An 11,790-nucleotide genomic window follows, 5' to 3' on the forward strand; every position below is an offset into this window, starting at 1 on the left:
TTTTGATCATGATTTTGATTTGTGTGTCAAATGATCTCCAAACTCATACTTGATAAAGTTTATTTTGGGATATTTTTTATATAAATAAGTATATTTATTTTATTGTTTAAATATAGAGATTGTAGAACAGCTGGATATATAGTTTTGTTCGGATACATGAATGTTTTTCTATGCCTTATTTTATGTTCAAAGCACTGTATTTTTCAGACGATAAGTCACACTTTTTTCATGGTTTGGGTAGTCCTGCAACTTATACTCCAGTGCAACTTATATATTAAAATTTTCATACTGACAGCCACGAGAGGGCACTCTTGGCTTGTGTGTCAGTTTTCTGTGCATGTCTCCTGCAGAAAAAGCTGCTGTCCACTGCAAATAGTGAAATATGCAGCAGAAAACGATAATTGAGCAGCAGAAAAAAGTTTGGCGTGATCAAGAAACTTGTGAGGGACTGGCAGAAAGTGGGATGAAGAACACAGCTTCACGGTAACTGGGAGGATGCGCCATGCAACTTTCCTGGAAGTCGTTGGATGGATCGACAAAGCCTGGACTTCAGTGACAACTGAAACCATTCTGTCGGGATTCAGAAAGGTCGGAATAATTCTAACTGCAACTGATGCTGAGTCTGACGACAGCTACACAGAAGAGGAAGCAGCTCTTCATTTACCTCCAGAGGTTGTGGAGTTGCTCAGAAGTGACACAGAGGATGAAGAATTCAATAGATTTAGTGATTTGGAGTGAGATGGAGAGTTTGGTAAACTTGTTCAGTTCTGCTGTTTATTCTATAGTTACCTGAATAACTGTTCATATGTGATGTTAACAGTCTGTTGTTCTCTGTTCTATTGTTGTTACTATAACTTGCCTTTTGATATGAAATGCCAGTTCCTGGTCTCTGATTTTATAAAATAAATTTCCCCCAAAAAATGTGACCTATAGTCCAGTGCGATTATATGTTTTTTTCTTCTTCATTACGCATTTTTTAGCTGGTGCGACTTATACTCCGGAGTGACTTATAGTCCAAAAAATGTTTTATGTCATTTTATGTTTTATACATCACAAAACTGCTCTAAGGTTCATATTTGTAGCATATATTTATTTTCAATTTGAAAGTTTTGCGTACATTATCTATAACAAAGTGGGTTTTTTTTGAGAGAGAAATGCTGAATAAATACGTCATGTAACATAATCGTGATAATGATTTTTTCTTAATCGAAGAGCCCTGCCTGCCTTGTCTCACTCCAAACCACCACTCTCCCGCTATGTTCACTATTTAACCTTTCCTCTATCTCTTTCACTCCTCTCTTCCTTATATGTGCCTGCGTGTCCTGGCCTATGCGCTCGAGCAGTGGAAGTGCCCCGTGATGGAGAGATTGGAGCTGGGTTATTGCCTGCGGGCTCTGGGAGGGAGGGAGCCTGTTTAATAAAGGGGGTCTGGGGGCCATAGGGACGTGTCAGTGGAATGCCATTACCTGGGCTTATAAGAGGCCCTGCTGGAGGGGGAATCTAATCCGGGGCCTGCCAGATGTCTGCTTCTGCCGGGCGATTTTCATTTTATTATTAGCCAATATGGAGCATTTGTACTGTTCAGAGATGGATGAGGTGATGCTATGAAGTGCTTTCGCCAGCACCATTTGAGAAAAACATCCAATATTCCATAGCTGCGTTAAGTATTGCGATAACAATGATTGCAGCAGTTCCAATGATACTTTGCAGCTGATCATCAACGTTCCCTGGAGTGTGAAGCTAATTGGAGGCAGTGCGCTGTCTGAAGATTTGTTGCTCAAGTTAGACTTTAAACTTTTTATACGCTATTTTCTGATTTGTCATAATGTTGTTTCCTCCGCACAAACATACCTGTTGTTGAGTTGTGTTTTGTTTCATTCACACACGTTTAAGACACAATCTCTGCGTGTTTAGGGTGAACTCTTCTCTCAAACTTAAAACACTCTGTTCCACCTTGTGATGTCATGTGGTAATACAGGAAGTGCTCTACTGTGTTTTTAACTAGAAAGATTTGGATCATTTCAGTCCTGGAACTGTCGATCTCTTCTGAACTAAAGGTAAAAGGAGATGTTAACGTGAATACTACCACTACACGTCATCTCAAGGTGGAACAGAGCAGTTTGAGCTTTGGAGATGTAGACAGATTAATAATAAAGTGTTACTTATGTGTGAATGAAATAAAACACAACTATATCCGTTTTTGAAGAGCTAACAACATTCTAACATGTCTTAAATCTCACAGGAGTCAATTTCTCATAATATAGGACCTTTAATCTGATCTTTGTTTTAACACGATCTGACCAGAAAGATCTGACTAACCTGGGACTACAACAGATGAAATGTTTTGTGTCTTACTGATACTTTGCAGTGACTTTGCGCTGGGGGTGCTCTACATGTGTCTCTATGGTAGAATGTTCAGTACTTACCATATTTTTGGGACTATAAGACTATAAGTTGCTCCGGAGTATAAGTCGCAACAGCCAAAAAATGCATAATGAAGAAGAAAAAAACATATATAAGTACTTTTTGGGGGAAATTAGAGACTAGGAACTGACATTTCATCTTGAAAGGCAAGAATAGAACAGAGAACAAAAGGCCGTTAACATCACATATGAACAGTTCTTCAGATAACTATAGCATAAACAACAGAACAGAACAAGTTTACCAAAGTCTCCATCTCACTCCAAATCACTAAATCCATTGAATTCTTCATCCTTGGTGTCACTCTGAGCAACTCAGCGACCTCGAGAGGTAAACAGAGCGCCGCTTCCGCTTCTGTGTAGCAGAGTCAGCATCAGTTCCAGTTAGAATTATTCTGGCTTTTCTGAATCCTGACAGGATGAATTCAGTTGTCTTTGTGTTTGTTTAAATGTTTCAATTTCAGTGGTACAGAAGTAATGGTGCGACTGACATGATACAGACAGGACAGAAGCTCATTCTGTAGGAGACATGCGCAGTAGAATGAAGTCACAGTGGTACAGGAGTAATAGGAGCAGCAGATACTGACACACAAGCCTAGAGCACCGTCTCGCAACTGTCTGTATGAAAATTTTAATATAGAAGTCACACTCGAGTATAAGTCCAGGACCACCCAAACCATGAAAAAAAATGCAAAATATGCACACACTAGTTTTAAGATTGTCTGAAAACTCAAGAAAAAATACAAAATGGATTTAAACAACATATTTTCAGGATCCTGTGATCAATACATTATTGCTATTGCTTGGATTGTGATTGTAATATTTTGTCTGAGAGGCACAACAGCACAAATCATCTCGTCTGTTTAGTTCCAGTTATTTCAGTTCTTATGCTCAGACTGTGTTAAAGTAAAGCTCAAATTACAGTCTAACAGAGTCTCAGATAGAGTAGTGCTTACAGTTAGCGTCACACCCCCAGGGAACGAGGATAAGAACTGCAGTGTATCAATGCGAGGCCCTGCTGGAGGGGAGAATCTAATCCAGAGACTGCTGAATGTCTGCCTCAGCCAGACAAGTCTCATTTTATTATAGGCTGATATAAGTACATTTGTATTATTCAGAGTTGGATGAGGAGGTGCTGGCTCTTCTTTAGTGCTGTGGTAATGGTTTGGCTTGTGTTATGTATGGAAATGTGTGTGTTTCAGTCACGGTGCTGGTTTATCTTAGATCAAAATAACAATTACTTTTCTGACAAACATGAGCAGAATGTAGGGCTTTAGTATGGAGTAAGAAAGCTTTCAGAAATATTCATGTGCGTAGGATAGAAACTGATGCATATTTGGCTGGAGTTGAGCATAAAATAAATATTCGTAAACTCTCGAATGAGTCCGGTCGTACATAAAATGTACTTTGTGTATTTTGTCCATCAGAAAATGAATTGAAAAGTTACAACGTCAAGAATTACAATCACGAAATTCATGAATCACGAGAAATTTACGATTATGCTTTGTTCAATACGAATATGAATTCAGTCCCAGTTTCGTCCTCCTGGTTCAGTCGTGAGATCAGTCCTGGGATCAGTCCTGGTTTAGTCCTGGTTCAGTCCTGGTTTAGTCCTGGTTCAGTCCTCCTTGTTCAGTCCTAGGATCAGTCCTGGTTTAGTCCTCCTGGTTCAGTCCTTGTTTAGTCCTCTTTTAGTCCTGGTTCAGTCCTGGTTTAGTCCTGGTTTAGTCATCCTGAGATGAGTCCTGCTTTAGTCCTGGTTCAGTCCTAGGATCAGTCCTGGTTTAGTCCTGGTTCAGTCTTAGTTCAGTCCATATACAGTGCAAAAATCCGGCATCTCGATCAATGTTTCTTCTGCTCAATAAATACTTGTGAAGTCTTGACATATTTTTGACAGTAAAGTCGTGTCTGTGAATTTGTGTTCGTACTGAAGAAAGTGTAATTGTAAATTTTAATTTTGTCTTTATAATTCTTGATATCTTAACTTTTCAGTTTGTATTCTGATGGACAAAATACACACAATACATTTTATGTACAACTGGACTCATTCTAGACTTTCTGATTATTTATTTTATGCTCAACTTCAGCCAAATATGCACAGATTTCTATTCTATGCACACAAATATTTCTGAAAGCTTTCTTTCTCCATACTTCTGGTTTATAGTCCATTGATCGGTCTATAGTGTCATGTCATTATTGAAGTAACTAATAACTACTTTTAGTGCCTATTTCTATTGTCTTGCTGTTCTTAAGCGCTGCAACACTGTAATTTCTCCATTGTGGAACAAATGAAGGGTCTCGTATCTTATCTTATTGATATTATAAGGCTTTATATGAGACAAAAGAAGAAAGGAGAAGTGAGTGTGTGAGTGAGTTTGCTGAAGATTTGTTGTTTATATGTAAAAGTCGAATCTGTCTTTATATACATAATAGTTTTGCCGCGTCCCCTCTTTAGTAAACTACAAAGTAAACAGATACACATTTTTCTATTTTCTATTTGGATTCACAGAAAACAAGCAGCAAATATACATAGTTATCCCGGATGTTACAATGCTGCTGTAACAAAACAATTATTTTTCTGTCTGGCAGTGAGAGATTTATTATTGCAATATACAAGTTGGGTACATAAAGTTATAGCACACCAAATTGCACGCTAGCCCGGGGTTGCCTTGAGAACCAGCACGTTCTATTTTCTGTTTTATTGCAGAAATAAATCAATTAAAAGCTATAGTTCACATGATGTTGACTATTAGAGCCCTAGTGCCTTTTTCTGTCATTTTGGCAACATTTAAAGACGTATCATGCAAAACTGACTTTTTTTTAGCTTTTTGACTTTTATAATGTTGTCCCCTCATGAAGAACATACCTGGAGTTGTGTTTTGCTTTATTCATCCAGAGTCGTCTTCTCCGAGCACTCAAAAATGCTCTGTTTGTGAGGGGTGTAACGGTACACAAAAATCACGGTTCAGTACATATCTCGGTTTTGACGTCACGGTTCGGTTCACTTTCGGTACAGTTTGGGAACAAAATGCTAAACTATTTGCTTGTTGTTTGTTTGTGTGTTTATTAAACCAACAATTTGTTTTAACATTATACAAACAGGAAAATAAAATAAATGCAAAGTGCTGCTTGGTAAAACTAATAAGTTAAATAAAATATTCTCAAATAAGCAACAAATGTATGAAATATTATATATTAAAAAAAAAAAAAACTGATTCCTTGTAAACAGTAAACAAAACTTTTCAAAAAGTAAAGCACAGCAATAACAGTTCCAGTATAAAGTTTTAATCAATCTTTGTATTTTTGGCCAACTGGTCCACATTGTCTGCATTTACAATGTCCCTAGCGGTTGAAAATACACTTGCGCTTGGGACAGAGGTCGTGGGTGTGGGGGGTGATGTGGAGATTCTGTGCTGGCGAAAGGCGAGAGTGAGGATCAGGGCACGACGATCGTAGTTTTGTGAGGATTCACGTGGTTCGGAGGGACGTAGTCAAGGCGGGGGGAGGTAATTGTTGTCAAGGCAACCACCCTAAATATAAAGCGCTGCAGGAAACACCGTCACCTCAATCACAGATCCCTCATGAATATGAAAGAGCGGAGTCTTCCGTGTAGCTGCACATGTAGTGGCGGAATGTAAACACGCACAAATTACACGTACCGTTACACCCCTACTGTTTGCATATGGCCAGTTTTGTTGCGTCACAGATAAAACTCCGGATTTCTCCTACACATTTTTTAACCCCATGAACCATCATCGGACACATTCTTTTTAGTTCACTACTAAATGCAGAGATACACATTTTTGTATTTTCAATTTGTTTTGCAAAAATAAGCAATGATGTTGTCCCCTCATCAAAAACATACCTGGAGTTGTGTTTTGCTCTATTGACGCTTGTTTCGTTCACCCAAAATTCGTCTTCTCTTAGCACTAAAACATCTCCATTTGCAAATGGCCTGTGTTTATCATCAGGCCCATTCTGCAGTCAAATTGTGTTTACAACAAAAGCACGGGTCCATTAAGCCAGCAGGAAGCATAATAGAAGATAATATATGATGATAGAACAAATTTTGTATTTATTTATTTTTTAACATTTTGAGAATTAGTGTCATCTTAAAGGGCCTACAGTATATTACGCTATTTTCTGTTCTATGTTATAATGTTGTTTCCTCATCACAAACAGACCTTGAGTTGTGTTTTGTTTTCATTCACATATGCATTCTTAAGCTCAGTTCATCTCTCAAACAGAAATTTCAATCCTGGAACCATAAGGTAGATCATAGTATTTTGAGTTTTGGAGATACATACAGACTAATAATCCAGGATTACTCAAACATGTGTGAATGAAACAGCACAACTCTGGGTGTGTTTTTGAGGAGGTAACAACATTATAACATGATTTAAAGCTCACAAGAATCCATTTTATATCTCCACTTGCAGGACTTCTGTTCACCTCAAAAGCCCTTGGACTCTCCCAGCTCTTGGCCCGGAGACCCCCCCAGCCCCTTTCGTCTGATGCCCAACTCCAGCGCTCTGTCTTGGGCGCTGGCTGGCTCCGCTACACCCTCCTCCTGGCCCCCTCTCTCAGCTCTCAGGGTCCTGGCATCGCCCCTGAACCAGTCCTGTGTGAAGACATGCCAGCAGGCCGGCCTCGTCTGTGAACCGGCCCTCTACCACTACATCAACATAAAGGAGACGTTCCACTCGTAAGACATGCACATATTTGTTATTCTGCTTGTGTTTAGGGTCATGGGAAGGGTGCGCAGTGGTGGTAATGAAGGGTAATGAAGTACAAGTAGTAAAGTACTGTAGTTAAGTACAATTTTTAGATATCTGTATTTTACTTAAAGTACCTATATTACAAAAAATGTTAGTGTTGGTATTGTAGCAAAAGCATACCGTATTTTTCGGACTAAAAGGCGCACTTAAAATCCTTAAATTTTTCTGGTTGCGCTTACTGACCTCGAACCAATTTTATGTGGTCCACGGTGCTAAAAAAATCTGTCATAATGTTTTAGCACGACTTTGATAAGCTACGAAGCCGCACCGCTTGATGGACTGTCAGAGCATTATGGCTACCACAGTCAGGAGCCTCGCGGAGTAAGTTAGACCGACAGTAACTGACCACATCAGCAGCACAAGGAGCTTTTTGTTTGTTTGAGTTTTTTCAGTGCTTATAGTTTATGCAAATGAGCCATGTGATTTTAAGATTCATTTCTGTAAAACGTAAACAAATGTGTGTAAAGCTGCATCCACGCACACATTCACATTCATAATACACATTCACCAAGACAGAGAGGCAACGCCGGGCGAATTATGCCACGATCTGCCAATGAATCGTGGATTCCTGGGCTAAGGGATCAGTCTCAAGTGTCGTCCGTTTGTTTCGCTTAGTGCTCCTTATAATCCGGTGCACCTTAAGTATGAAAATAGACGAGAGAATTCAACATTATTGATATTGCATTTTATAATCCGTTGTGCCTTATAGTCCGAAAAATACGGTAATTGTTGTGTTTTGTTTCATTCACACATGCAATCCTGCGTTATTAGTCTGCCTACATCTCCAAAGCTCAAAATGCTCTGTTCCACCTTGTGATGTCATGAAGCAGTAGTTTTCAAGTTCACAGCTACTTTTAAGCTTTACGTCAGGAGAGATTGGCAATTCCGGGGCTGATTTATCCAAATGATACTAGTGAAGGTGTATGGACTTTAGGTGGTATTAACACATGACATCACAAGGTGGAACAGTGTGTTTGATGAGGAAACAACATTTGTACGTAAGTAACAAAACTGAGTGCTTCATCCAACGGTGAGGATGACGATGGTATGTTAAACCTCCGGGTTCAGATTCTCCTGAAATGTTGTAGGTATTGTTAAAATATTGTAAAAAGAGATAAGCTTTTTTTGTATTTTAATTTTGATTGCATAGAAATCAAAATATAAGTCATCCCTGATTTTTATAATACTTCTCCAATAAAGCAATTATTATATTTTGTGTCTGTGTAGGTGGAACATGACCAAAATCCTTTAATCCTATCCTCGCCTGACCAGCCAAAACCACACACTTTGGCAATACTTTTCAAAGACATGCGGCTCTGAAACTATATCCCGTCTCCCTATTTTCCAGTGACCGTGATTGGCAGGTGAATTAACCAATCAAACAAGCACATGGTCCGTTCCTGTCAAACCGAACGTGGCGGCTAATCAAAGTGTCAGTCTAGACTCTTAAACACAGAAAAGTAACACATGCATATTTTTGAGAATTCTTATTAGACTTTGACTTTGGAATTGGACTTTGTGTTGGCTTTGTTAGCTCTGGTGACTTGGTATAAAACACATTTTCGAAGTTTTTTAAAGGTCCTGTATCAAGCAAAATAGGCTCTGTGTGCTGTGAGCTTTAAGTCATGTTATAAAGCTGTTTATAAGTCATCAAAAACATACTCACGTGTGTTGAGTAGCCCGTCATTATTGAGCTGTCTACATCTCCAAAGCTCAAAATGCTCTGTTCCCCCTTGTGATGTCATGTAGTGGTAGTTTTCAAGTTCACAACTACATTTTCCCTTTTGTTTAGCAGAGATTGGCAATTCCAGGGCTGGAATTATCCAAATGATTCTAGTAAAGTTGTATGGAGTGTAACATAACATTACATAACAGTGATGTAACGATATCCGCATCTCACGGTACAATGTTTATTGCGATATTTTGGAGAGGCTGATGTAATTGTAGATAGGACACTTTTTTTTTTGCTTTTAAATTATGTTGAAAAGATTTTGGTGTGAGTTATTACCATCATAATCCTAAGAATTCAAGTAAAAAACATATTTCTTCATCTTGTCTGCACTGAAATGAACCATGGGATATGTAGTTCCCAATGTTTATAAGCTCTTGCTACTATAAAACTATGCATTCTTTTATTACTATTTTATTTTATTTTTATTTGTTTTATTTGTTATTAATATTAGCAGTGGTATATTTGTTATCATTCTATTATTATTATATTGTATGACGCAATTCGTATTTCTTAAGTTATGTTTTACTTGCATAAAAATGAAAAATACTGGGTGTACATGTGTTGTTTAAATGACATATCTATATCTGTTTGCACATGGATAAAAACATATGAAACCGATAAAAGCATGCATTCAAGCAGAGGAACTTGTAATTCGATATATTGTGACAGCCCACGATTTTATTGTGAGATTTTTGACGGTACGATATCACGATATTTTGGTTATTGTTACATCCCTATAACCTAATATTAAGCAAAATTTCAACTAAACAATACATTTCTGCACCTTTTTAACCTTAAAGAAATTGTTTTGTTTTTGTTTTTTTCCCCAAAAACTTAAAATTGCACTGCACAAATTGCCTGGTATGTTCCATGGTATGACATTAAACATTTTTATCGAGCATTTATTCATTACAGGTGTTTCTGTTGCTCAAAAATACATTAATTCCTGCTGTGAATAGGCCGACTATCCACAGATCTGAACTGTAATGTAGCATAGTGCTGTAACCTGCTTGTCTGCCGTGTGATAAATTAGTTTAATCTATACTGTGGAACATTCTAGACAAAGCAATAACATTTCCATGGAGACAAGCAGATGACGTTACACAGTGCACCTTTAAACCATCACATTACTAATATTTATTACATTTCTTGCATTAATAAATCTTTAGTATATACTGTACAATAGCATTTTTATTTTTTGTTTTTCCATTTCCAGGTTGAATTTCCAGTGCGTGGGCGTTGAGAAAGAGAAGAACCACCTCCTGCCGGCTTTCTTAGTGGAGCATAAAGAATGTTACCTCCAGCAGGACCCTCTTCTGTTCAGCTGTTCAGGCTCCAGCCCACAGCACCTGCGCCTCTGCCCGTGCAGGGACTATCTCCGGGGCCAGGTGGCGCTGTGCAAAGACTGCCTATGACCGCAGACTACAGACACCACTCCAGAAGGAAACAATGAAGAATGAACAAGAAAGACAATGGTTACACAATAGGTTGAGTTCATGTGTTGTAACATTGTCAGACGTGGGTAGAGAAGCCAAACATTGTGCTCAAGTAAGAGTAATGTTACTTCAGAATAATATTACTCGAGTATAAGTAGCGGTTCATGAAAATACTTACACTACAGGAGAATTTGCCTGATTTTGGATATGATTTGCTTCTCCCCGAGTTCGGAGAGGCGTGACCCAACTTTCTGTCTTCGAGTGTGATTTTGAAGCCGCTGCTCTCCTCGTGTGTGTGGAGTCTGTGTGACTCTGAGCTGCTCTGTCAGATCATAACCACCAAACATCAGCAACGTAACAGCCAATAAAACAGAGCGTCAGAGACAGACGGAGTCACAGACACAGAGCCGCAAGATACAAACTCAAAAATAGCTAAAATAATGAGAAGAGTTTATTACTCATCTCTCGTACAGCTGCAGCGTCTCATCTATATTGTCCGTTTGTTCTCTGCAATTAATGACACCCAGTCAACAAAATTAGCCAGGCTGGCGCCATCTAGTGCCTCCACTCATTTTTATTTCTCTCCAGCGACTAGGTCAGGAATCGGAATACACTACGGTTTGTAAAATCCCCAGAAGTTGTAGACCGTGCACCGGCCAATCAACAAAGAGCTGTGAAGCACAGCACAACAGTAAAACGATCGAGATGGATGTAGACAAAGCCATACATTCTGTGTTGGCAGCGATTCTCGAGATCGAGAATGTTTGGTGAATTTTATCAAGGGGAAAGACTTTCTTCCTGTGGAATTTGGGGAAAGCTTAATATACCATTTAGCCCCGTTAGCGGCGCATTACATACGTCACGACCAAATAGCAGCGATTGGTTAAAAAAAATTTACCCGCCTACTGTTGAGCGAATGAATCCTAAAGCTGCGAGGTCAGACGGTTTCCACGAAGTGAAACCTGCTGATGAATCAGGCTACAACAAAACAGAGCTGTTAATCAAGTTTGAAGCATTCTTTAAAAGTAAAAAGGCAAGAGTAGTTCCTCACGTGTGTCTGTGATTTAAAAATCATATATCTGAAGTATTGCACCACATTTCACAAATAATAATAACACAGTTTTGATTTGCATCTAGAAGTGCAGAGCTCTGATCTTTTGAACACTTTAGAGTCTCAGAGCGAGTTTTTTTGTCGACAGGAAACAGCTGACGTGATCGCACTCACAACTTTATATCCTGTGATTCGCAGACATATCCTGCTGCAATCTTTGTGATTGGAGATTAAAAATCTTACAAGATTCTCCTCATGTCTGTGGCATGCACTTTTTGTTACAAAAATATAAAAATCGTTTGGGACTGAAAATCCTGTAGTGTGTGGAGGCCTTAAGTGTAACTGTCAGGACGTAACATCTGATTTATAAGTT

General features: G+C 38.7%; 1 protein-coding gene across 1 annotated transcript in view; it reads left to right on the plus strand.

Moving 5' to 3' along the window:
* LOC110160690 (alpha-1,6-mannosylglycoprotein 6-beta-N-acetylglucosaminyltransferase B-like) overlaps nucleotides 1-10,345 on the plus strand; it is a 212,782-nt gene extending 202,437 nt beyond the window's left edge. The window contains exons 18-19 of the mRNA XM_020925372.2: nucleotides 6,860-7,125; nucleotides 10,147-10,345. Of these exons, the coding sequence (XP_020781031.2) occupies nucleotides 6,860-7,125; nucleotides 10,147-10,345 (465 nt within the window). The remainder of the gene's footprint in view (nucleotides 1-6,859; nucleotides 7,126-10,146) is intronic.
* Nucleotides 10,346-11,790: the final 1,445 nt, after the last annotated feature.

Source organism: Boleophthalmus pectinirostris, unplaced genomic scaffold (genome assembly GCF_026225935.1).
Source record: "Boleophthalmus pectinirostris isolate CB_2022bp ecotype Guang Dong unplaced genomic scaffold, ASM2622593v1 HiC_scaffold_17, whole genome shotgun sequence".
NCBI classification, from domain to species: Eukaryota; Metazoa; Chordata; class Actinopteri; order Gobiiformes; family Gobiidae; genus Boleophthalmus; species Boleophthalmus pectinirostris.